At 43.1% G+C, this 27,645-nt stretch overlaps 1 protein-coding gene across 4 annotated transcripts in view; it reads right to left on the reverse strand.

The window, feature by feature from the left end:
• The window catches only part of FAM13A (family with sequence similarity 13 member A), a 136,502-nt gene that overhangs the window by 34,887 nt on the left and 73,970 nt on the right, over positions 1–27,645 (reverse strand). For 2 of the 4 annotated variants that reach the window (XM_068402928.1, XM_068402929.1), the window contains 4 exons: positions 15,637–15,678; positions 5,973–6,017; positions 4,200–4,379; positions 1,109–1,295 (listed from right to left, as the gene is read on the reverse strand). In XM_068402928.1, coding sequence (XP_068259029.1) covers positions 1,109–1,295; positions 4,200–4,379; positions 5,973–6,017; positions 15,637–15,678 — 454 coding nt within the window. Of the gene's footprint in view, positions 1–1,108; positions 1,296–4,199; positions 4,380–5,972; positions 6,018–15,636; positions 15,679–24,176; positions 24,254–26,847; positions 26,927–27,645 lie in introns of those variants that run through there. The other 2 variants (XM_068402930.1, XM_068402931.1) reach the window with 2 other exon arrangements.

A 27,645-nucleotide genomic window follows, 5' to 3' on the forward strand; every position in this document is an offset into this window, starting at 1 on the left:
GATTGAGCACTAAATCTAAGCACAGCCTACAATTTTTGGTGTCTTGCCTCCTTTTTATCACAAAGAGAAGCCAAATCTGTGTCTCTCTCTGCACAGGGTAATAGCATCAGATCCATGCAATTTTGTGACCTAAATAAAATGAGTCCCAACACAATGTCACATTAAGAAGGAACTCACTCACAGCAGGCTCTAAAACTTAAGTATAACTAAAGGAAATACCCTATAGCTTGGAAGGACAGTCTTTTCACACAGCTTTCACTGTTGCTAGTAACTGTGTAATGCAAGCCTGGTGCCAGGCACCGGGATGCATAGCACTTCTGCCACTGTAAGCAGACCCTGCATTGAAGCACAGCACAGTTTCCCAACTGCAGACACTATAATCAGTGCCTGGTCTCATTGAGAGTGAAGGGGGGTGCATCAGTTTTATTCTACAGCTTGTAAAAGTTGGCAGACTGTTTTCTACTGTAAAGGTTACACAAGAATATGCTGGGCAAATTCTACAGTATTCCAGATTTTTAGGACGTTATATTGGTGTCACCTACCTCCTCAGTAAAAGGTAGCTACAGGGATCATCTTTTGGACCAACACACTCCAAAGTGTTTTGCAAATCGCAAACACCACAGTAACACACAGACTTTAGGGAAAAGGCATAAAACACCTTTGTCATCTTATTATCAAGAAGTCACTTGCGATCTACAGTTTCAGAACTTAGCAGGAATATAAAAATAAACTTGACCTAAACATGTAAACCTGCATCTGAGGTTCCAACCACCTTGCAAGACTTTTGGAAGACTGGGAAAAAGACTTACTGCCTTTTTCCCTTTCCAAAATGCTTTACTGAATTCATAGGAAAAAAGTAAAAAGTTGTGGAAATAGAAAGTAACTACGGATGGAGTAAGAGGATCACAGCAAAAATACGGCTTCTCAGTTGCCTCAACACAAAGGTTACAAGTGTGGGATCCAGTGTTCCTCATAGTCCAAAACAGCCACTTACACTTGTACTGCAGGCAAAAAATGGCTATCCAAGGGAACCAGGTGTGCACTGAAATAAAAAAGACCTCTTCCCACCCTAGTACTAGGCGTCAAATAGTACAGCATGTCAGCTTACCACAGGACTGTCCTGGTTGTCATTAAGCTCTGAAAGCTTGGTGCTGGATTTCTGCCGTTTTGGTTTATTCCTTTCACTAAGATACCCGGAGCTGTTGTCTTGTAGTTTTTCTACTTCTTGAGCAGTTAGAATACAGTCTTCAAGATTGCTGAATCCAGAGGGAATGTTTTCTTTGTTGACGACTTCCCTAAAAAGAAAAGGGACGTTACAACAAGAGGTTGTCTAAAACACTCTCCCGCTACATTTATGGTAGCAATAGAGAAATGCATCATGCTGACTGGTTCAGTTCTGGAACATCATCTGTGCCCTACGAAACCAGTATCTCTGGTTCTTCCTACTGCAGCAAACACCACATGCTGTGCAATGCTAGATCCCATTGAGGAGTGAAAGCCAGGTGTATACACCTCAGGTGAGAAAGCTGTGAGGATCAACATTTGGGACTTGATTCACTTCCCACTAAAGCCAACACAGAGAATCCCATTGACTTCACATGGAAGCTGGACTAGCTCCTGGCTGTCTGTGGTATTTTTATAGAGAATATGCAGCATATTTTCCTTTGAGACACGTGCTTTTAATTTAGAAAAGTGATTCACAGCTGCAGTCCAAGGATCTCCTTTGGTGCATGACACTGCATAATCGTCCCTCTTACTCATATTGTCAAATGAAAGAGCAGGCCTGTGGTGCTTTAGCCAAATGCTTGATTCCTATTTGGGAATTACACAAAACATAAAAAGGAACACATCTCTGCAACAGCAATGCAACTGCTTGGACAGAGGACTGTTCTGCTATGTTGGGAAGTGAACAGGACAGCTAGCTTTAAGTCATCATGTGATGCACTAGCTGTGACTCTCTGGGCTAGTGGTGTTTGTGCATGTTTTCCAGAAGCCTGTCGCATGGCTTATCTTGCTCTGCACAATTACCCTGATGGATCCTTCAGGATGCTGTTTTCCCTTCACAACCTGTTTAGTAGTCTTCCCTCTACTTTGTGCAATACTGAAGACGCACATACATAACACATCACTACATTATGGGAACAGGCAAAACACAATGCATCTCATTCTTCACCATTCTACCCTGCCAGAGGCTAAAGGCAGGCTGCTTACACTCGACATTGAAACTGGAATGCTTGCTAACTGTTGCATGTGCTGCTGCCTTATGCAGTGGTGTACAACTCCAAAGCCTGCTTTCACGAACAGCAGGAGAATTTACCCAGACTTGCAGTGGTGTGACAAGAAACCAGTTACTCTGTAGTATCTGGACAGTGCCAGCATGACAAAATATTCAGATCAAAAACAAAACCAGAAAGTTTCAGTGATTTTCTAGATCATGAATCTCTAGGTTTTGTTGGTGGAAGAGAAATACAAAGAGGTATTATAAATCTCTGATTAAACTTCTAAAATAACACATCTGCCTTTGTGGAGGTTTCTACAACTACATATACGTAGCCTGCAGATCATGTAGTCTCCAAAGCCTGGGAGTTCACATATGTGTTTTTGCAATAAACACTCTTCCTATCTGAAGTCCCATCTTGTGACATTACAGATCCTCTTGTGATCCATCACAAGGCAAGAAGATGAAGTCACTGACAATCAAAATAACAACAACATAAATAAGTTTTGAAAGGAGTTCCCAATTCTGGTAATTCACCCAAAGGAGTTCCAGCAATCTGACCTAAGGGAAAACCAGGGAAAACAGCCTGAACTCTAGCCAGCATTCAAAACTTCCGATGTGCTTTAAATCCTTGGCTCCAGCCTTATGGACCAAACCTGAACAACTGTGTCAACCCTGTCTAAAGGCAGATCTGTAACACAATGTTGAAAAAAAGCCCTGCAGTACTATATGCTTCCAAACACGTACACTAGACAGCCTCTGACCTACTTACCTGAGGTGCCTGTCAGCAGGGCTACTAAACAAGAAATACTACTTCAGAGCTGCTGCCAGATACTTTGGTGACTTGCAAGTGCTAATTTCCCAGTCTACCTTCACAGCATATTTTCATTCACTATGGAAATGGCTTTTTATTTTGTAACTATGCATTTTTTACAACTGTAGCACTGACACATTTTAGCATGGCTAAATGTGAAATGGCATGGAAATAGCACGGCTGCAATACTAACATGAGGTACTGGTGGTTATGCACCTGCCTAAAAGCGACTTCCTATAGGAAGGTGCAGATCCAGTAGGATCTGGGGAATTCAGCACCCAGGAAAAAAGCACAAGACACTAGATGTCTATTTTGGAATCTAACTTGAAATCCTAGCAATCAAATACAACAGTCAAGTATACGCATTCTTTACAAGAATTAGTGCTGTGTTAAAGATAGACATATGTGTAAGCACTGATTAGACCATGGCCTTGCAAAGTCTGTAGTTACAGTTCCTCAGAGATAGCTATGCCTTGCGCAAGTGTTTGTTAAGGCTGCGGTGGTAATACGTTTGTACCACACAATATATGCCACAAGTAGAGGAGTATGAAAGGAAAAAGAGGTATAACTTTTACTCTTTGACAGACATTTAATGAAATTCACCAGTAAATCATGTTTAAACTTTGTGTAACAGGGTGGATAAAAATTCTTAAATTCTGATTAATCAAAAGGAAGATTTTTCTACTTTCAGACAAACTCTCAGGTCTCCTCAATAAACCCAAACATAAGCTGTGCCTCCACATACAAAAGGGGAACTTGATCTCATTTTTGAAGACACTCTGAATTCAGAAAAGCATCTAAACCCAATGTTTTTATCTAAAGAAAGTGACAGGCAATAGGGCCAACTGCTTGGGAATTTCCACTAAAGTAACAAATACTGTAATTAAACAATTCCAAATACTGTAATTAAAGACTACTATACTGCGTAAAAAGCCTGATTCTTCTCATGCTTTGCCCTGCTCCATGACCTCTAAAAAACTCTACATTTCCCAGCTCTAACTGATGCAATGGAGTGCTGCACAGGCACTGCAGTCTGCTCTGCACTTTCAACTCAGGGCAAGGGCCAGTGCATTTCATAACAGAACGAAGCATTGCCTTGATAAGAGGACGTGACTAGGGTACACTTAATGAAATATACTTTCCAAAACAAAGAAATCAGGCTCGTACATGTCTCTGTTTCTCCGGGCTTCCTCCTGCTCTTTGTGGTGTCGCCTCCTCTGCCTGGCAGACACATTAGAAGAGGCTGACGATGTTCCCGATTCAGAGTCCTCTGAACTCTGGCCGCCTGAGCCATGAACATCAAAGAGATGCTGCTCCACGGCTGAGCGGATTGTCTTCTCTAAATACCTGTCAAGCCGAAAAATAAGGTCAAAGACTTTGTGGAGCTCCCTCTCTGCAACAACAAATAAAGCAAGGGTATCCGAGGGTTATGTTTCATTATGATGGCAAGGCAGTATAAAATGTCATTAGGGCTGTGAAATCTGCAAAGAACTAAGCCAAAATCTTCAGATACTCTGATGTTCAAGTCCCCCAGAAGAGCTGAGCCTTCCCAACTCATTTTGCTCTTTTTTATTTGTAGGGATGTTTGAACCTTCAGTAAATCAGCTAATTTTACTTACTGCAACTTCAGATATTGGTGCCTAACTTTCACCCTCCACTTTAACAGTCTTTGCCCTAACAAAATTGTATTTGATACCCAGCCATGCTGACACCAGTCAAGTCTCTTGTGCAATCTGGCTCAGTAAGGCAATGGATCATCTGCAAGAAGGTGATTCACTGCTGTCTCACAGGTAGATGAGAACACGCCAACAGTACCTCACTACAAACTCCTCATATACTTAACTCAGTGACCAAGCACGTATTTGGTTTTGAGTTCATGCTGTTTTCGCACTGTTCTTGTGCTGTGCGTGCACCCACAGCCACCCTTGACTTACTCTGGTGTGAGATCACCATCATGCCACTGGCAGTCAGAGGGCTTCCACCCAAGCCACAGCAAGGGAGCCTCTGCAGTTGCATCAGTTAAAGATGTGAGGCTACTTGAACTTCCAAAACAACCAAATCTCCTTTGGTACTGACATTTTCTTGTAATATTTCCTTCCTTCCTTCACCAGAGGAAGTTTTCATGGGCAATATCTAATTTTTTTTTCCCCAAAAAGATCATTTGGAAACACATTTCTGTACATCCCTGCCCCATCCCAGTTTCTGCAATGCTTTAAGTAGTCTGCTGAAGACTGAGTTTTTCAAGCACACCTGTCCAAAGTCTGTATATAGCTTCTAGTGCTTTTTCCATAATTAAAAAAGTTATTTGCAGGATTTGCTGCTTAATTTTCAACTGAGTAGCTATGAGTATGGGAACCTGTACCTGGGCTGACTTCTCCCAGAGAATTTACAGAAGTTGTTGCTAAGTTGCTATAATTCTAAGTCTGCTGAGACTGCAGTTCCCAAAAAAGTCAAAAGATCTTAGCAACTGCAAAAAACCACACGGTTTAACTTGGCAAGTATGTCTGTGTTTCACGTTTTGACAAGAATCAGTTCTTCAAACCCATCAGTCATTGGGAATTTCCAGCTCTGGCAAGGGAGCCAACTCGTTAGCTGTGCTGCTCTCGGTTCTAGTAGTGGGGTCAAGCACTGTCCTCTGCTGGGATGCAACAGGGCGCAAACAAGAGGAAGAGGATGACACAGTTCGAATGGCTTCTTAAATATGCAAGTTCTGCCTAACCAAAACATTGCAGGCACAGTGGGAGGGAAGAACCAAGGCCTGAGAATTTTTCAGAGGAAGTGATTTATTAGCATTGCAAATGCTTTGGTTTGGGAAAAACTGTCTTTTTTTTGTTTGTGTAAGAACAACCCTTAAAGAAAAAACAAAGAATAACCAGCAATACTTTAAAAAGCTCCAATATACAAAAAAGGTAGCTACAAAATTGTAAAAGAGACACTTACTCTCCTGTAGCAGGAATGTTACTACTGACTTGTGATACGTGAGCACTGTATAAAAGAAAAAAAGAGGAGAAAGTTAGATCTAATTATCACAATGAGGTCTTAAAAACCCTTGTTCTTTGCAGCACTAAGATTTAAAGGTCTGAGCTGTCTCGACAACAATTGCATGTGCATGCCACAAGTTTTCCCCTTAAGGAATGTTCACTCCCACGGTGACGTGGCGCATTTTGGCAATGCCAATATCCTCAAGAATTAATTTCCCCGTCATTCCCTTGCAGCAGGCCAAGGTCTAACGGAAAGTATTTCAACTTCAGCACGTTGCAGTTTTTTTTTCTTTCTTCTGAGCTTTCTGCCTCTGCAGGTTGTTTTAGCCTCAACACAAAAGTCCTTACCTTTTGAGGCTGACTTGAAAATGTATACACTGTGAAAGGGGACTTAATATTTAAGAATCTTTAAATATTAATGGAGGACAAAGGCGAAATACAGGCTTTGCACAGTTCTCCTCCTGATATTCATGTTCTTTGCTTCACATTTTTAAAAATAAAATGTATGCTCTCTTTTTTCCCTTTTCCCTCAGTCTGTTTTCAGGCTCAGGAAGAGCTGACGCGACTGTAGGTGTCATTGCTTGCTGTTTAAAGCCCTTCTAAACAAGCTGACGTGCCACCTCGCACAGCTGCTACTGCTTTCCTCCCTCTGCACAGGGCTAGATTCAACCTGGCCAAGCTGAGTCCCATCCTGCCCCCTCTTCCCCCATGCTGACTCGGCTCTGCAGATAAGGTGACACTTTCTGCCTCTTCATCCCTCCTGTGATCTTCATTAAGTCAAATAAGTTACAGGGCTACGGGTTTCATTTGGATTTATCCCCATATCAGCAGAGGAATTAGCCATATAACTGGCTGATATATCCCAATAAAAAGATACCGTGTGGCCAGGGTATGAGACAGGCTGGGTGCAAGATGTGCATCCTGCCAAAACAGCCATTCATTGCTTTCAGTCTTTACCAGTTTCTCACAAACCGTTTCAACACAGAACCACCATCAACAGCTGTCTTCCCTTAACTAACCAAAGGTTTCCTCTCTGCTTCCCTCAAGTATTTCGCACTTCACCGTACAGATCTAGTGCTAGCTAAGAAGTGGCAGCACTCTCAGATGATAACCACTCTGTGCCTTTCCTGGGTTAAGTGTCACTTGTGGCAGAAGGCAGGCCACAGAGGACGAGAAGGGTAAATGAGGGGCCACTACAGCCAGTTTAACAAAACCAACAGAACAGCCTAACTCCTGGAGTAAAGTACAAACCCCAATACCCAGCTGCAAATCAGACTCACAATATGCTTCAGCTTGCTTTGGCTGAGCCAGGGTGTTCACCTTGGTGTGGGTAAAGCAGTGTGCCCTAACCACATGTGCATCCCTTCCAGTCCTGGCTTCACTTGGTGCTCATCTCCAGCCCAGGCACAGGTCCCTGGAGCGGTGGCACAGCATGAAAGCAGTCACGCATTTGCCAGTATATCCCACATTACCTGCACAGCACCTGAGCAGCTGTGTTATTCAGACGATTTCATGAACAGAAGACACACAAACGAGCAGTACTGTACTTATTATTATGGACATGCAATCTGCATATAGGAAAACAAAAAATTTTGTAAGATCCCTCTCTTCCCACATGTAACATCTTGACTATTAACTACTAGATGGCTTTGCAATTTGCAGTGCACATTTCCAGCACCCTACTTGCTTTCCTGTTCGCTTACATAAACTATCTGGCCCCTTCCCAGCCCAAAACTATTTTTTAAGACCTGGCCTCCCATGGGAGATGGATTAGCAAGTAAAATGTTAGTGTGGCAGGCTAATCCACATTATAAGATACAATTCACGCGCTCCTACATGTGTGGGAGTAAGTTAATATTATATCAACTTTCTATAATATTTACATGCAAGCCATACTGAGCGGGGGTGTCTTTCATATCACACCCTTCTCTGTTTTCATGTCAGGGAAGTGGTACTGGAGGGGGAGACAGGATTGTTTGGATTCTAGCTTTTTTTTAAAAGATCCCTAGGATGTAGGTATATCTACCCATCAGACAAGACAGAAAATCAGGAAACGGCTCTTCCCTCTATTTCCAACAGGATTAATACTGTGCAAAAATGCAAACTCCTGTTTCACATAAACTTAATGAAAGTCTAGATACTGTACGTGAGTAAAACTTCACGCCGTTAACTCCGTCTGCGGTGTCCAAGGCCAACAATCACTATGTGCAAACCACTCGCATCAGTACTGAAAACACACCAGCTTCTTTACACAAAAAGTAGTAAAAAGAAGAAACAAAAGATAGCTGCAAAGAGCTGCGAAAATATCTAAGTAAAATGCCAATAATTTTCATAACGTCCCAATACATTCTGTAGTTGTCTAATTCTCAGTTAACTGTGTGCTTTACTAACACCAATTCAGTTTTAAGTCCCTTAACCATGCCACTTCGTAACGATGCATATCTGCGTAACAATTACTCTGTGGTATCTAGAAAAGTCCTGCTCAGACAATATAGATTCTGTCAGAGAGCGAGTAACATGGCAATTTTCAAACTCCTGACAAATAACAAGGAAATACATATACAGCTACACGCCAGCTGAGTGGACAACTACAAAATGAAGCTCTGACATTCTGATTTTATTATATTTCCCTTCTAAATATTGCTTCCTGGTATACTAAATATAAGTTTATTCTTAGCCCTGTGATATTTTAATGCTCTTTTATTAGCCCCCTCTCAGTAACACAGAGATTTTAAATCAGAGTTTTTCCAGATACACTAAATTTCTTTTAATTCCACAGTTGGTAGCTTTCCTTGCTATTTCATTTTGAAGCTTAATTTAAAGGTATTGCTAAATAGCTTCATTTACTCTTCATCAACTTTTTTTACATCGAGGAAGTTCACATCCAAAACAAGTGGTGGAAGGGAGAGAGTTACACAGTGGCTTTAGGATCCGAGCCTGCCGCGGGACAGAGCGGGAGATGCTCGAGCATGTTAGCAAACTTGGGGAAAGGCCCAGCCCTGCAAGGATTGCACAGCCCAGAAGAGCAACCAGGCAGGCAGGGTGTATCCTGCGGGGTTTTCCAGACCTCCTGGGTGGTAAAAGTCACTCTGCCGTTGGATTTATGCTTCGTGGAGCAGGCGAGGCGAGCCGTGCCCAGAAGAGCCCTCTTGGCATGCCCGCCTGTGCAGGCAGCTGCCTCGGAAGGGCTGCTTTGCTCAGTTAATCATCCAGACAACAGGAACTCATGTTCTGCTTCGGTTAATTATTTTCTCCCCATGTCTGCTCCATTTCACTGATATGTATGGTCAATTATCTCCGCAGCTAGATTATCTTTATTAAATTACGCAGAGCATGCTGCAGAGCATGCTGAGAAATAGTAACTTTCGATAGAAATTAAAGGTTCTCCTCGGGCGACAGAAAGCAGCAGGAGAGTTTCCCAGTGCTGGGGACTTTTACTTTCAGAGAGGCAGCCACAAAACCTGCATCAAGGCACGCAGCTGTTTTAAGCACTATAAACTTTCGAACTGGCTTCTTGTGACCCTCATGCTTTTCCTTTTGGGAAGTCTGACCTCTAGCACTTCCCAGTGTTGTCTAACTTGTTTACCCAAGTCTTTTGCTCACTTTCCAAGGTGCCCCATCAGCTCTGGATAACGTCTTGCTTCACACTTATTGTAAACCCTTACTGCATGGCCTCTTCTCCCATTCTGTTTCAACCTCAAGTACAGGAGGGTAGTATTTTTTGTCAGCTTTAAATCTCCCCTGCCCCTTCTAACTAGAACTCTGTGCGCTTAAAAGATACACACCAGAGTGAGAATTATCTCATGCAATAGCTGCACCGTGTTTGGTCTGTATTTGGCATCTTACGACAGCAGGCAAATAACTGAGTTGGATAGCAAACCCTCTCTTCTGTTTTTTCATTCAAGGCACTATTGAGCAAAATGTATTAGCATCCAAGCATTAAAAGAGCAAAGTAAAAACATCAACCAGAGCAAACTGACTTACTGGCATAGTATTTTCCCAGACTGGGTTTTCATTTATTAAGTCAATGAATTAATTCCTGACCATACTTAATAGCCTAAATCATAAGCTATACTTGCAATCTGGAACTAAGGCCACTCATTGCTGAGATTTATTTACAATCCATCTGCTTTATTCGAGAAGCAAAGCTATTTTTTTTTCCTGCTTTTGTTTTTTTAAAAGCCAGGCACAACAGTAAGAAAGCCTCAATAGATGCAAAAACTTTTTACCATTTTGCCATTCCAGCAGAGTAGAGCTTTAACATTTAAATGGCTTTAACATTTCAGACGGCAAATTTCCCTCTCAAATATGTTATTCTAACCCATGATCTAGGAGATTCCTTTTTCATAGGTAATTTATACAGTCTAAACACTGTTCACTCTCCACAACTGTTGCACACTGAGACATGCAATACTGCAGACTCACATGGGACCTATTTTAGTACAACTACTTCATTTGACACACATTCCCCAAAGAAAAGGATTGTGTCTGCATATAAAACATGAAAATAATGAGTTTAAAAATAAAGAGATGTGCTCTTTGTTACTGGGATGCCCCATCACACAGAGGACACTTCCACTGCACAATTTCACAAGCTCAGATCCAATTATCCTTCCTTCAAATGCAGTACATTATATCTGTCACTACCTTCTTACTACGCAGAAAACTAGCCCCACTAAAAGCAACTGTCTTGTTTTCTTCAGGATTCCTGCTGGTTTTCACTTGCACTGGGATCACCCTTCATGATGGGTACACACTGACACCTACTGCTTGGAGCAGAGACAACCCTGAAGGGGTTTCATACATGCCTCCCCATTTAGCTGGCTGAATTTGGATGGCTGTGTCTGCGCAGGTTCCTCTACAGAGAAGGGACATGCACCTCTGGGGGCCTCAGACCCGCACCGCAGCTGGACACTGCGAGCAGGGGCACGCAGCAGCCTGGTGTCTATTTTCTGCCAGTGCTGATGTGATGCAGGACATTAATGTGCATCACACAACATAATCATGATTTGTAAAAGTGCCCAGCACTCCTATGGGCCTTAGGACCTCTTATGGCATGTCCCACCGAGGAGGAAGCGTCCAGTGGGAAGGCAGTCAAGCAGATTTCTGAGCAGACGCAAAATCTACAAGAAGATTTTTCCATTTCTTCAGAAAATTGACCTGAGAACAAACAGAGTAAAACATCTTACCCAATATACTACAGGCTAAGAATACCTGACTTGCATTGTATTAAAAGAGTTGTCTCAAATAACAATTGTTAAAAGGACAAACAGTCAGCTGTAGTGAACACTGCCAACAGGATGTTAGTACTTCAAGAGAAAAGAAGTACTAAAACAGGCGAAGCTGTCCAACGTCTTGCCCTGCACTCGTGGGCATCTAATGCAATTTTTGGCATTGCTTGTGATGTCAGCTCTCATTCCAATTTCAGTTTAATGCTCTGCATGTTAACAAGGAAGCTCCACACTACAAAGCTTTTGCTTTTTCCCCCCTGTAATATCACTCTGGTTTATCTCAGGATGTACTCATCAGGAAACTCCTCCGAAACCATCTATGTGACTAATGGCAAATCTAGAGCATACACGCCAGCACAAAGCACATCTGTAGATTCCCTGTCTTCTAAAAACGCATTGCACATATTGAGCAGAAGTGTGCTTACAGGGAATTGTTGTTTCCCAATGCTGCTTCAATACCTGAAACTGCACACTGTTTCTCAGGACTGGTTACTCAGTACAGCTGGCATTCACAGCCTTATTACAGAATTATACAAGGAGCAGTGCGATACACTTTTTAATAATCTCAGCTCCCTTTACCACAAGGTTTTGTTACAAAAGGTTTTGGAACGTAAATGCCCTTCAGGAACAACTCCCTGGAACAATCAATCACCCAGCAACGTTTTCCTCTTCTTTCAACAGTGCAGAAATCTCTGTGCCTGGTATTGAGCACAGCCAAGTCGACTAATTGTCTTACTAAGGAGTACAGAGAGGGAGAGGATAACCCTGGTCAGCACCAGGGGAATGGATTCAAACCACAGATCTCACAAACCAGTCAAGCCCACCTCATCTTTGCAATGCCCAACAAAAGAGGGTCTGGCTACAAAACGTATCATTTTCTGCCCAAATTTATTCATAGCCTGTTTGTAGACATTTTCTCTTGCATCAGTATTGTTACTTAACATAAACAATCCTTCCCCTCTGTCTAAAATCCAGAGAGAATATGTGTACTCTGGTTCATTTCTTATGATAAATAAGCCTTCCTCACTCTTTTCTCCCTCTTGTGACAGGGTCTGCCCACTTCTTTTATCATCTTCACAAATCTAACGCCACTGGAACATGAGTTACTGAAACTGTATTAGGCCTCATCTGACTCTTGTACGAGGACATCCATACTTCCTCTAAGTATATTAAAAATACTTCATTTTATATATCCACTGTCATGTGATTACTTCAACTTGAATATTTTCATCCCATGCCTCTTTTCCATCCCTCCACGAACAAGGATGCCCACGTCCTTTTCTTCCCTGGCATTTCCAAATGTGAAGAACTCCCCTTTCATGTCATGGATTTTCATTATTAGTTCTGAGATGTATGGCTTTATTACCTATGTTATTATTTTTCATCCTATATCTTATATTTCATGCTTATCTTTACATATATATATATATCTATATCTATCTCAACCATCCTATATCTCATCTCACTGTCATATATTTTCTTCCAGAGGACACCTCCATCCCATTCACCTCTCCTAAATTTCTGCTATAAGCCCAATTCATGAGCATGATTTCATTTTATTATGCCAGTGACTTTTAAAGAAAGAGTCCATGACACTCAAGGAGCTCTACTAGCAATCCCCTTTCTCTCCTACCAGCAATACCTATAGGACTCACCCCCTCCTTACTCATCTTTAAGCTCTAGTAGTAGTGCCCATTTTCTCCATGCAGATGGCATGATATAAAGCATTTTGCTGACATCAGACAAATTAGGTATATTCCTTCCTCTCTTCGGGAAGTCTTATAACAAAAAATTTGGTTGTACCTGTATCACCTCTCTTGACAAACCTCTGTCACTTTTTGCCTCATTTATCACTTACTCTCGTACCGTTAATGACTGCTTATTCCCTTACAGAGTAGCAGTGGTGATTAATTCTATACTTGGTCATGACTTCCCCGATGTCTAAAGAAAAAAAACCCCAAACAAATCCACAACCCTAAATCAGCGCCATTTTAAGAAATAGTGTATCGGTGGCATTCTGACAGTTCTAACTTAAAGTTAACACCTTGAGCATTTGCCTAATTGCTAAAAATAACATCCAGGGAAACATTTCCATTGCTAGCTGACATGGTACAGCACTGAAGAATCATGTCTCTGGTTTGATCTGACCAAAACTGGTTTACGGAGGGACACAATGCTCCTTCAGTCTGGCAAAAGCCAAGTATTACGCAGTGTTTGGAAGCTATAGAGCTCTTGTTCCCATTTAATTAACTTGTTGCATAATTGTCTATAGGGAACTACTGTATAAATGCAGCAGCAACCGCTCTGTTTGTACACATTCATGATTCACTTGAAGGATTACTTGAACAGTATTTCAAACTATGTAAGCGTGGCTGGTAGCAATACAAATAGATTTGACCATCAGAAGGCTAAAGCAGAGAGTCTCCCCTTCCTTTTCCATGGTGTGAAATGTAATTCCTACATATGTCATGCACAGCTCTGGGGCAACAATTAGAACATTCAAAGCTGTACAGAAAAAACTGGCCACCCACTCAAGTTCTCAGTTGTTGAAGCATCATGAATTGCCCGGCCACCACCAGCTCTCCTGCCAAATTAAGTGCACTTAGCAACTGACCTCAGGAGTACACATGTCTGATGTGTGATAAATAGCAGCAAGACTTACAAGCTGTTACTTTATTTACAAGTAACTGTGTCTCAGCAACGTTACAAAAGACGCAAGCTTGGCATGAAGCCTTATGTTGCAAGGTGTGCTGCTCCCTCTCTACTCCTACTAGCCATTTCTTCACCTTCCAACTATGTGTTTATTCCTGACTGCTCCCTTCCTATTTGCACAATATATTCCCATGGAAGGCCATCCTTTTATTCCAATGGACACACTCCTTCTTTGTTCCCCATCTCTATTTAAAATTTCCGAACCTGCTCCCTCCCTCTCAGAAATGTCCTGGTTTGATACCAGTTTCCTTAGGTCCACTCCTCACTCCCCATCTCCTCAGCAATTCCGACAAAGTCAGTTGAAGAGAATCTCCATCCTGGATCATTTTGCCTTGATCCAGGAAGGGGCTTGGAAGGACAGTTTTAAGCAGTAAGACAGATGGAAATGTAATGTAAGCTTACAATCATTTGAAGGTCACATCTTTTCAAGCCAGAAAGAAAAAGAAAGAGGGGGACTATTTTCAACGGAAAGACAAGATGAGGATTTAAACTGGGGAAAACTTGTGGCAGGGGAATGTATGCAGCTACAAAATAATCTCCCAAAGGAAGAGTCAGAACCTCCTCAGTTTGGAGCTTTTGAAGCACAGACTAGGCAACATCTGCTTGACAAACACGCTGCAGGGAATGAATGACGGTTAATCAACAGGAAGGCAGACAAGACCATGCAACCAGGCTAGTCCGTGAACAGTTCACTGACCCACATTTCTGCACAGTTTTAATGGAAGTCTCCATATTAAGAGTATGCATGAAATGCACACTTTCTGTAGTTTATGTTAGAAAAACTCTCTAAGAAAAAACGCAAGCTACAAAAATAAGTAGGAATATATGCCAGCGAATTAACAAATTTAAGAGACCACTGTAAGAATTCCAAACATCACTGCTTTCACAAAAAGCACCACAGGGATTTCTTTTTATTTGTTTAAACTCTGCAGAGATCAAAGAACCCAATTATAATATCTGGCCCTTCCTCCTCAGCAGCCCTTCGCTGTTAATTGTCCTGGCTCCTGTTCTTCCACTAAATATAAATGAAAGCACTGGAATTAAGCCTGCTACTGAACCAAGCAGAGCAAACTTTCACTGATGTCAACAGAATTAGGCCACTTTTACAAGCAGTGACTTTGCCCTCCAGCTGGCAAAACAAGAAACACAATTTGTTCAAATGCAGCGTGAGCACCATTCCTTCCAGGCAGGCGTGCTGGGGACCCAGGCACTCTCCTGCTTTTCTGGGCTGCAGCAGAGGAGCAGTTGCTCTCTGGGCTGCTGACTCACCATTTGGTTCCTGGTTTCTTTCTGAGCAGCACACGCTGCCAGTTCCTCAAAGCTTGTGGCAAAAATCTCTCTTGTGCCCACAGATTATAAACTACTCACGATGGGCATCCAAGCTATAAAATGAACTGAAGAAAAGAGGAAATGAATGCCTATCTTCTAATTAAGAATTTACAAGACTGGCTTTAAACCCTGAGCCTTGACTCTAAATAAAAAAAATAAAAATACAAAAATACAAAAAAATTTCAACTGAGTTTGTATCTCGGAAGACTCATTCATCTCACTAGCTGAGCAATTACAAACATAACATTCATCTACAGTCTGTTCAATATTTCTGGCATCACTCCCCACATTTAATTCCAATAACAAGTCAATCCCACACAGAAAAATAAATTAAAACAATTGAGTAAATACCTCACATAGAAGGGTGACATAGGCCGTTCATCTTCTTGGGAGCTAAAAACAAAACATATTTTTTAAAGTTAGTATGCAGCTCTGTCTTGTATTTGCAGTTCATTTACAGCAGGATACTCACTCTTAAAAAGCAGAGATAACAAAAGTGAAACCGTACACCTGTTACAGAGGTAACACCTACATCTGTTTTGTCCTCTGGTTGTACTCATGGAAGAGAGCTTTATGTTACATTCCTCAAATCCTGAGAATCCAACTCATTTCTCAGTGTCCACAAATGTGGTGTAACAGATATCCTGCTAGATGGCTAGGAGTCACTCCGGCTCTGCAGCAGCGCAAGGACTATTCCCATAGCAACAATAAAGCATTTTGTCAGCAAAAACACCAGAGCCTTTTGCTGTCTGCTGTTCCAGAATTAAACAACCAGCCTATTAAAGCAAAAGTTGAGAAAAAACAAATGACATCTTGAGAGACCAAAGAAATGGCCACGGGTCTATGCACGAGGCTACAAATTCCCCAGTTTCATCACTCCTGTGGAAAGCTGATTTAACTACGCTGAGATCTCCCTAGGCTTGGGTTCAGGAGCTGCCATCGGCTGGCATGGAGCTCCCCTGACAAAACGGTGTTCCAGTGGTCAACTGACCTGGCCCAAACACCAGTTCACTGATCCAGCTCATCACGCCTGTGCTGGCACAAGGGTAAGAATGAGCTGCTGCGGCGCTGAAGCTTAAAGATGTGGTGGACTGATGGTTTCAGTCAATTTAAGACTGTGCCGCTATAAGAAGGGGTTCAAATGAATATCACTTAGTCATTCCAACCGGATAAATGGTTGGCCTTGCAGGTCATTTAAGCCTTTTAACTCTCCAGAGCAGGACACTTGTCTCCCTCCAAGCATGCAGGAAACACCACCGAGGTCGATTTGTCCCCAAAGGACTTTTAATTGGGTCTGCTGAAGACCACAGCAAGTTTGGCAGAACGGCAGAAAAGATGGGAAGCTGCATAAATTACTTAAAAGCAGAAAGGATAACATCCCACAGGTGTTGGAAACCAAGCACTTCCCTGCTGCTTTCCCACTGTTCCAGCAGCCTGGGACGGCACCAGCACCCAGCAATTTGCCACAGGTACTCAGCCACAGGTCCCGGGGCACCACCACGCTGTGAAGGCATCCATCGCTTCTGAGCTTGTTCAGGGGATGACAGAATATGGGAGAATGCTCTGGGTGAGGTGAGCTCAGCTTCAAACTCAAGTCACTCAGGGTCTTTGATTGCCCCAACACCTCAACGAACTTCAACAGGGATCTGAAGTAGATCAAGCCTCAGTAATTTTTGAAAACCCAGCCTGAGTCCATTAATCTCTTGTATTTTGAAGGATTTTATTTATTGCTTTATAAAAGCTTCTCTAAGTGCAGAATGAAGGGGTAAGGAACATCTCCATGGGTTTTATAGGTAGGAGATCAAATACCCACAGGTACCTTTTGCAGCTTCCACCAGGACAAGCAGGAAGCTCCCCGAGCAACATGAGCTGAAACTGGCCTGCAGCCAGGTGAGCACCCTGCTCTCACACTGTATATAGCCACAGGCAGATTTGGCTCATTTTGAACGCAGCCAATGTTACAACAGATCCACAAATATGAACGCCAAATTCACCCGGGGAGCAGGAGCACGAGGGAGAAAGCAGGATGCAAGGGACTCAGAAAGGCCAGGAAGGTGGGCAGACAGACAGATGAGGAAGCCAGCGCGCCAGAAAAAATCACAGGGGTTTAATTCTGCCTCATTTCAACCCCCCCCCAACTACAGTACACAGAGATTCACAAAGAGACAACTACAGACATCGACAGAAAAGACCTTCCAGCACATTGTGCATGAAGCCCAAAATACTGACGCAAGGGTAACACAAAGTACCACAGGCCGGAAGGAAAAGAAGCTGCTTCCGAAACCAGCGCGGCCTGCCAAAACCCACATCGCCTCTGTAACGCAACAGTGACTGGGCAGTTTTCAGTGGCTCCCTCAGAAGACCAGGAGCACGGCTGCTCCTGCCACTTCCACGAGCTCATCTTCAGCTGCTCGAGCAAGCTGCAGTTGGACGCTGCTGTGGGAGCACTGAACGCCGCTGTTGCCCCCTCCGAGACCCGGCCTGTGCGTGGAGCAGTGCAAAGCGGGCTGACACCGCCTGCCTGCAGCGAGGCAGGTAACGCTGCTGTCTGTGTGTGAACTGAGGCAAACACCACCTGAAGGTTCTTTGTGAGAAACTGCTACGGCTTTGAGACAGCCTAGAAAAAGTGGAGGGAAACATGGAAGTGCCCATCATTGCCCTTCCCAGAAGACAACCTGCAACAAAGGCACAGGTAAGAACCTCTGCCAGGTACACGCTCCCTCCCCTGACAGCACGCACAGTCTCTCAGCTTGCATGCATAAGTTATCTCTTTATTTAGCATTTACAGATTTTTTTTTAAAGTGTAAAGAAGCTATTTTAAACTCACAAAGCTGCTGGTAAAGTCTTTTGCTATGTTCAGTTCATTACATTAATGGCTGTACTTGTAATCTCAATGCAAACAAGCCTCAGTGGAACACACAAAACATGAAAAATGTTTTCTCATGTAGAGAAAAGTTCACAGCACCACCGAGATTTCTGTGCATCAGTGCAACTTCAAATGACAATACCAAATCCTTCTTTGTGTACAATTGGCAGTTGTCAAATACACACCAAATATCCGTTCTTTTCCACCATAAAAACCCTCCCTCATGTCAGGGTTTGTAACTAACCTCCAAGTCACAGAAGCACAATGATACAGAAAAAGCCCAAATAACTTTCTTATATTAATACTCCCACTAGTTGCTTTGACATATCAGATGGAAAACTGTTATTCAGCAGGGACTCTAAAACCTCTTGCACTTCCTTCCTTTTCTTCCACAGCAAGTACAACTGCTGCTCCACAAGTTCAAGGAAGTTTTATATCTGTACGAAAACGTTATCCACTCATACAAAGTAACTGAGGAGAAACAATACTTTAAGAACATTAGCTGGGAATGGGAGAGAAAGAAGGTCTAGAGAAGTCAGAAACCAAATACCAGTTTTATATAGATCATGACATTTCAAAATTTCACATGGTTGATAATAATTGTAGCTGTGCATAACCTCTCATCCAATAGTGCTTTATAGTTTTACATGTACAGCACTGATCAGTAGCTGCATCTGGGATGAAGAGCTCCAAGCTAACTAGTATGAAATCTAGACTTTTGAGAAAACCATAAAAATCTTTTAACTTTAAAAAGATTTCCTGCATCTGAGTAAAGCACATTATCCATTTCCCCCCTAATCGCTAAAAGCAACATATCTCAAACATCTCTCCTGAACTTCACTCACCTTGGTCAACTCATCTGTGCAAGGTGGAAGACATGAGCTGTGTGAATTATGAAGAGATTTAAACCAGCTATTCCACATAATTCACAATCCCTCAAATTAGATGTGACACCACCAAGCCCTACTGCAATCACTTAGCACACAAGGATTCTGTTTTGATTAAATGCTTTTGAAATAATGAATTATTCCTGTTGTAAGGTAATAAACTGATGTGCTTGTACTATACACACAGGCACAGATTAGTTTAATGAAAGAAAGGAAAATTGTGTGTGAGAGGTTTTAAACCTGTGTATACCTAATCACATCGTTTCAAATACAAAAGAGACAGGTGAGCAAGAAAAATGTACAAGATATGAATCATAAATGATCATCATTTGATATCACACAATAAATAGGCTAGAAATTGGTATAAAACCTTCCACGCAGCATTCTTTGTCACTCTCACTCACACTATGCTGATTAAAAAACAACTGCTTACTTGTTTTTAGCTTGTACTGAAGGGTTTATTAGTATTGCTAGGAAGCCCTTTCTATCATGTACCCTTTCAAAAGAAAATACTAGAAGTCATTAATATATGTTTAACATTTAACTGTACTGTACTTGGGCTGCATAATTCCTCTTTGGTTAAAGGGATATACAACCCTTCCAGAAAGAAAGGAAAGCTTAATACCCGGCACAGTGACCTGGCAAACCAAGTCAGCTGTCCACAGTACGGAGGGGACAAGTCATTCTGATGTGCATCTCTTATATAGTCTAAATTTCTACCTTGCCCAGAAAAATTTATCCGCTTTTGAGTAAATTAGGTGTTGTTTTTTTTTCCCAGTATCCTCAAAGTTTTGTCCAGCTTTGCACATGCTTTATGGCCAGGAAGTGCTGAGGTGATGAAGTAACTTTAAAAAAAAAAAATCAGTTATTTATTTAACTATCACTGATTACCTGGCCAAGCAGGTGAGTGCAAAATACAGCAGTCTCTTCTCACATACATACATAGCTCCTCTAAGAGAACAGATTAAACAAATTAATTGCTCTTTCATGCAATACTTGGGAGAGCAATTTCTCACACTCCTAAAGAAAACCTAAGTATCTGATCACTTCCTTCTTGCTAAAAACCAAAACAAACACCAGCCAAACTGAAAAAACTTGTTCTCTTTATTTTAGGGCTAAAGAAGTAATATTGTTATGTTTGTGACGTCCACTGAGCTAACAAAAAAAGTTTGTCAGACTGGAAGGAACACCAGTATTGCCCACCAGATAGTTTAGCACATCTTAGGATTTTCAGGCACATGCATTTTACAGCATTTACGCAACACATCCTTTCAGTCTCTAAAGAAGGAAAGAGGAAAGCTTGGGTGAAGTCTAACTGTTAAACGATAATTTCCATTACAGAACCACAGTTTAACTTGTTTTGCCTCCCCCTTTTGCAACAGGAATGTTACAGGCAACCATTCACCCATCGCATTCTCAATACGCAATGATGGTCTTCTCTTTTTTTTTTTTTTGATGTCTCATCTTGCTCTTCAGAAAGAATAAGGGAGCTGCTGAGACAGTTCTAGAGCTGAAGTTGTAAAACACTCATTGAGATGGAGAGTTCCCTATTTATTTACATGCATATGGGATACCCAATATGGTATATGGACACCCTAGGTCAGAGGGTGCCTCAGGGCCCTTCCCCCTTGTTTTGCTTGCACTGAATTATCAGCAGTTCTTCCGTTCTGGCTTGCTGGCACTGAAACCTCCATTGTAAAGCTACCGCTGCTTTCCTACTCCACACCTCTTTTGAAAAGTTAAATGGGACATTTAGTCAATTAAATTAAAAAAATATGGTTGTGGGTTTTTTTTACAATCGTGAAAATGTACTTTGACTCAAGTGTCAACATTTTGCACCAGAGATGAAGGGCCTAGACACTGGCGGGGTCATGCTGCTCAGCCAAGGTCATGTTTTCCCAATGCCTTGCCATAGGCTCTATTTGTTCCGACTTCAAAAGTCAGATAAAGAAATGGCTCGCTTTCTATTCCACCACAGATATTTTGGACTTCAAAATAACTTAATTATTTCTTAGTGACAAGATTTTTTTCAGGCAATGAGATTGCTGCTTCTAATTTTAATGCAATCAAACCAAAAGGCATTGAAAATTCAGTGACGTCAAATTACTAATGATATCAAAAGTTAATGCAGCTTTTGGGGGGAGGAGAAGGAAGGCTAAGCTTGGGTCACTTGTTAAGACTTCAAGGTTATCTCCCTCTTGTTTTCTTCTCACCATTTAGAACCACTGTGCCCTCTTGGATTAACAGACATGCCATTTTTGCAATTGCAGAGGATTTTAACAATATTGTTTATTTACTTATTCTGACATTCAACATTAACAACACAAAAAAAACAGCTTCAAGGAAGCCTCAAGTTTGAGGCCACAGTAGTGCTTTTTGCTGAATGTCTTGTGTTATTCACAAATTTTTCAGCACTTCTTTCCCCCTCCCCAAGTAATTTCCTCATAAAAGTTATTTCAAGCTTGTGACAAACAGAAGATTGAAACTGCTCATGAAAATTTATTGCATACTTATTTTCTCAATAGAGTGATTTACTCATAGCTTGTGCTTCACAGCAGTGGGTAAAAGGTAATGTTTTTGCAAATGAGAAATAGCAGGCAATATAAGCTTCTTCCCTCAAATAAAGCCTTCAAAACAAATTTCCTTCAAATAAATATTGAGGTACGTTATGCAAAAGAAGAAAGAATAATATCATCCTTGATGCAAGAGTAACCATAAATTTAATATAACATAACACTGCAGTGATACAATGGTCATCATTAAAAGTCAGCACTTACCATCAATTGTTGAGCAATGCCACCCTTGCTCTATACCCTTATAATCAGAGGGGGAGGGAAGAGGAATGCATTATATAGTAACTGTCCAAGAAACAAATGTTGAACAGCTATTTCTCTGTGAGAGTTATTTCCATGCAAACATTTGCATTTTCCCTGAAGAGGAACTTTTATAGTCAAAACCATAACATGTCATTTCAGATATTTATCTCCAGTCTTCACAACAGTTACACTTAGATACCTAACCATGCTTACCACTGAAACCAAGTTAAGCTTATGCTTAACTACCTGCGTAAACTACTCACCAAATGAGCCACATGTCAAAACACTAGGCAGACAACCCACCTTCTTTATTCTGAACTCAGATAGTCTGCAAAATATCTCCAATAACTTGCGCTGGGGTGGATTTGTATTGGTTTAAATATTAATCTCCAAAGGATCCCGCTGTCTTCCCCAAAGCCGTTTCTTCAGCAGTGTTTTTCCTAAAGGCCTCTCTACTATGTTATGTCTTAAGCCTGCTAGATCACAGTGTGCAGCAATGTAACTGCAGAGCCAAAGAAAGGGACCTCTTTGGGGGAGAGTTCCCTATTAGCCTTCCAAAAGCATGAGCTTCTGTCTCCTGTTTTACCTGGCATTCAAGATACCAATATTACTACTTCAGAGAGACAAGACAAGGTGAATATGAAGGATCACTCTGTCACACATCTGAAGAACATGTACTATTTCTTGTTCTATTTTCCACAGCCAAGATTAAGGCATGAGTACCCAAGCCTAGAGTAGGAGCCTTTTAATTCCAGGAAACACATACAGCACAGCCAGGCACATTGAGAATATACTGCATTATCCACAGGCATAACTGCTCAGGCTATGTGTGAGGGGGCACTGAGATTGAGGCATGCTGGCTAAATGGGGACAAAAAAAACCACTGAAGCCTTTTTGCATACCTCCTCCCACTTCAAAGTAACATCAGGGAAGTACAGGCTATCCCATGGCAAGATGAAATGAGCAGAACTTCTTGATGATTAAATGCCACTGTGAGCAACAGGCTGTTTTTCCGTTTATACTAACATATCTGAATCTACTGGAACCCCTGACAGCACAATTTTGTATAATTATTTTCTACTCACTATCCTCCCGGATTGCAAATATGTTTATCTTTTATAAAATGACGTCAATGTTAAATAGCTTGCTTTTGTTGGTTTACTTCTCAAACTTGTTGGGGCTTATTATGAAAGACAGGGCAGTGTCTTTTCTTCTACTTGTGGTTTGGCAATAGTCCTCACTAGGATAAAACTAGAAAATGGGTCAGAAAGAGGCGGAATGAATGTACCAGCCAAAGTCTCACCTCTTCTCAGAATTTAACAGTGTGAAGTTGCATAACACACACATACCTGTTGCATTATAATGGTGAAGAACTGTCAGTAGGTAACCAGCTATTTCAATTTCAGGATTGTTAAAAGCTTGCACACTTCAAATAAAGTTACCTCAGAGCCCAGTTTTTAGGTAAGTATTCATGTTTTCTTGCTTAATCAGGTGGACACCCCAGAGGCAAACACTGCAGAAAATTTCCACATCAGTTTTCTCTTTTAGTCAGAGCCCCTCAACCGCCCACCCAGTGGTACTCAGGAAGAGCTTCCACAGGCTCCTATACCCATCACGTCATAGCTGTGACAAGACAGGGTACCCAGATGTGGGTCAAATGTGAGCCTGGAAGGCCAAAAATTCACATCGCGTTTTGTAACAGGTTGTGACTGTGACTTGACGAAAATGAGAACCACAGGTTTGAATTTCTCTTCGTTCTTCCACAAGAAAAAAAAAACAAAACCAAACCCACCAAATAAAAAGAATCAGATACAAGTTCTCTCCACCCTTAGAGAACATACTTCGCTTCACATACGTATTCTAGAATGTATTTCACTAGGGCTTGTCAGGCACTCCCAGTACCTTGGATAGAAACTGATAACAAAGTCCAAAGGATCAGACTTATTTATGATACAACTTTACACACACAAACGCTCACTAATCTGTTAAAGAGAACACAGCGGCCATTCCAAAAAAAGAAGAAAGTGCTGTGGAATAAAAATGGTGTCTTCAGGCTAAAATACTGGGTATTTGTGAAAGACCCCAAGCAAACAAACCAGTAAGGTAAATCAAACAACCCCGATGATGACTGCAAGTGAGACAGCCCATGCAGATAACTGCTGCTGTACAGGTTAGAAACAGATCAGTCACACTCCCTACGTCTATCAGATACACTTTGTGATGGCTTCACTCTTCCTCTGCCTTGATTTGTTTCAGCAAAGTGCAAAGCGAGAGAGGCCACTGATCACAAACAAGGCCTGAGTGTGTACCTGCCTTTCTTACCTCCTACGGACACTGGCAGATGCGATTGGCAAAGGCGGCCGCCACAGGTTTCAGTTAAATCTGCAACAGACTGAGCTAGAATAAACGAATTAAAATGTACATTAACAGCATTAGTAATGCTCTAACTAGGAATCTAGGTTATTAAAGTAAGCTAATGCTATTCAGAAAACATGTTAGCCTATTAGCAATGGAAGAGACAATTACTGGTGGATAGGTTGTTGGAAAATCAGTAATGCAACTTGTGTGACATTCACAGGTGCCTTTTACAGTGCTTGGGCAATACAGCACCTATTGCAGTAGAAGGTTCAACACATTTGGCCTTCCACCCCTTCCCACGCAAGGAAACATAACCCTGACGTCCCCATTGTCACTCCCTCGCAGCAGGCCACCATATCCCATCATGTGCCGTTCCACAGACATCTATATATAGAATAAAATGACACTGTATAGTACATATAGCTCTATGCAAGCACATCATATGATTTTTAGGAAGAGAGACTCACAGCTTACAGATACCTTGGTAGTTACAATACTTTGCTGCTCTAGTGACAAATACTATTTCAATATCACAGCTTCTTAAACAGAGCCTTTCTCCCTCTCCCAAGTTTTACACACCAGCCACACAGAGATGCATTTGTACCACTTCAGCACAGGAGGGTTCTTGTGGCAGGTGTAGCACGGCCAGTTCGTGGCCCAAAGAAAGCACAGAGCGGGGCACTGGCAGGAGATGGGCAGGAGGTAGTTTACCCACCCAGGAACGGAACCAAGCACAATCATTGCTGGCAGCTCATTCCCTTTCTTGAGCGGGAAGACAGACGCTTTCAGTTTGGGAAGTGCTCCAAACTGCAGCACCTGGAGCTTGCCCCTAGTCTGCTTTACATCCAGCAACAGGAATCGCGCACTGCGAGTTGTCCATGCCCTCAGCTGGAACAGCAGCATCAGCCTTTCTACCTCACAGGAACCACAAGCATACCGCTGCCTGCGCTGGTACTAACCATTATCAGGCATCACCCTTCCCAAAGCTGAAAAAAAACATTCAAAGCCAGCAAGACCCTCTTCCATGGCAAAACTCTGCACTGAGAAGGGAGGAGATAATGTTCCAAGGTGAAGAACAGGAAAATAAAGGTGCAACCTGGAGAATGCCACTCTTAAGGGATCTGGGAGTCTGTGCTTGCCTGCCCCTAGGTCCAAAGAAAATTAGGTGCTAAAAGTATAGTATATACATCCTAAAAATAGATCAAGGAGATGTAAAAGCAGCTAGAATTTTGTAAATCTTTTTTTTTTTTAACTTCAAAGCTCAAACAATTCTGTAGTATGCTCAAGGTTTAATGGGAATTTGAAGAAAAATCTTCAGTTTTAATGTTCAGAGTGCGTTTCTAACTGATTGAGAGTTAATCCTTGCAATAACAAAAAAGAGTCTAATTAGAGCTACCCTGTGAAACCTGTCTTCCCCTGGGGTGAACAGTCAAGAGCACAATAACAACCACTTGTTCTCACCTCTGCTATGACAGTCACAGATCCTTGGGAACACAAAAAGGTTAAAAATATTATGTGATATTGGTCCTTCAAATAGGAACTATGCACTATGACTACTTCTTTAAGACATCAAACTGCATTTCTGTTTCTCCGCAGTCATCAACATGGAACCCCACGACTGCATTACTGCAAAAGAGACTTCCTGCACATCTATCTGCAGAGGACCCCACGCTTGCCAGACAATAACAGTTTGGGCAGCGATTTCAGTTATGATTTTATCATGTTCAAGTAAGCAGCAACTCCACAGCTTCTGCTGAAACAGCACGACCACAGTGCTGAAACGGCATACGAAATTACTTATGCACTGTTTTGTAGATTACATAAATATTGATACTCAGCCCATTCGAATAAGGCTAAGGAAATATGGAATACGTAATTTTGAGAACTGAAAGAGCAATAAAAAAAATACAATTAATGACTCAGTAAAAGGACCACGTACACTTCTCCCACCTCCCCAGCGGGTCTATGCACTGCCATTTCAAGAACCTGACTGCAGTTATCCATGCCATAGTGTGGCAGAGGCACATGCCAGCACAGGTACGCACTCACAGCTGGTGCTGAAGGGAGGTGTGTCTCGACACCCTGGAAACAGAACAGCCCTTTTCCTCCGAAAACTAAACCTCTCGCCCATGCTGCGCAGGCAGCTGCAAAGGCAGACCACGCTGGGTGTGTAAGCAGGCAGCTATAGGTGGGGTGTGCACAGGGGCAAGCCCGGCCGGGCTCCCTGACCGCATTACAGCCCCTGCTGCAGGGAAGCGGCGGGAGGGAGAGGTTTGCTCGGGCGCAGGGAGCCGTCAGACCCCCACGGCCCGCCGGGAGGGGATGGCCCCGGAGCACCTAAATCCCTGCCAACCTCTCAGCTGCTCCCACCGCGCAGAAGGCTCCCCCCAAAGGAGAGGGCTGCGCGGATTTCGGGGCGCTACATCGAGCACCCCCCCGCACGAGGAAGCCAGAGATCCCCCCCAGCCTCGGAGCCCCGTTAATACATTGCCCTCCTACACTGCCCGGGCCGCCGGCCCGGAGCGGTGCTGCCCTCCCCGGCAGGGCCGGAGTCCCGGCTCCCAGCGTGCCAGGCAGCCCGGCACAAGCTCCGCGCAGCGCTTTGGGCCGGGGGCTGCCCCGGCCGGACACGTACCTCTGCAGGGGCATGACTTCACAAGCCATGCTGGCCATGGGGCCGCGCCCGCCCAGCCGCCCGCCGCGCCTCTCGCCGCGCCCGCAGCGCCGCCAGCGCCTGGCCGCGGGGAGCCGGCGGCGCGGCCCGGCCCCGGGGCGGGGCGAAGGGGCCGCCAGCCCCGGGTTGGCGGCTGACGGCGACCCGCCCCGCCGCCGAGGGCCCCGGCCCGGCCCCGCCCCCTCTCGCTGCCGCCGGGGGGCGAGGGACACCCCCCGGCTGCAGCCCCGGCCCACCGGCCTTGGTTAACCGAAAGAGGTTTCAGTTGGTCCTGGACCTGCAAGAAATGCCACAAGCTGAGGGCTCATTACCACAGGATACCTTGTAACAAAAACACACCACAAGGTCTTTTGTATCCCTTTCAGTAACTATAACCCCCCACTTCCTAAATGCCCCCCAGGGTGCAATGTAGTCACCTCCAACCCCCCGCGTCCTCTCCAGGGCAGGCGGGATGCCCCCGGGCAGGGCACTCGGCATGCACCGGGCCCACCCGAAGCTCTACACCACCATCGCCGGGCTGCTCCCCCTCTGCGAGCTGCACCGAGCCACGCTGCTGCCATACACGCGCCTTCATCATATACAGGTGTCTACAGGGGCTGGCACAACCGGTCTTTGCAGTAGATGCTACCGGGGTTCAGAGGGTTTGTGCGGTAGTTGTCGAACTGATTCGAACACACAGCGAAGAGGCGCAACTCTTCCCTCAACATTGGAATGAAGAGATAAGTGTTGCAGAAGTCAAACTTATTTTTATTGATGTTC

This window comes from Nyctibius grandis, chromosome 6 (assembly GCF_013368605.1).
Source record: "Nyctibius grandis isolate bNycGra1 chromosome 6, bNycGra1.pri, whole genome shotgun sequence".
In the NCBI taxonomy this organism is placed as follows: domain Eukaryota; kingdom Metazoa; phylum Chordata; class Aves; order Nyctibiiformes; family Nyctibiidae; genus Nyctibius; species Nyctibius grandis.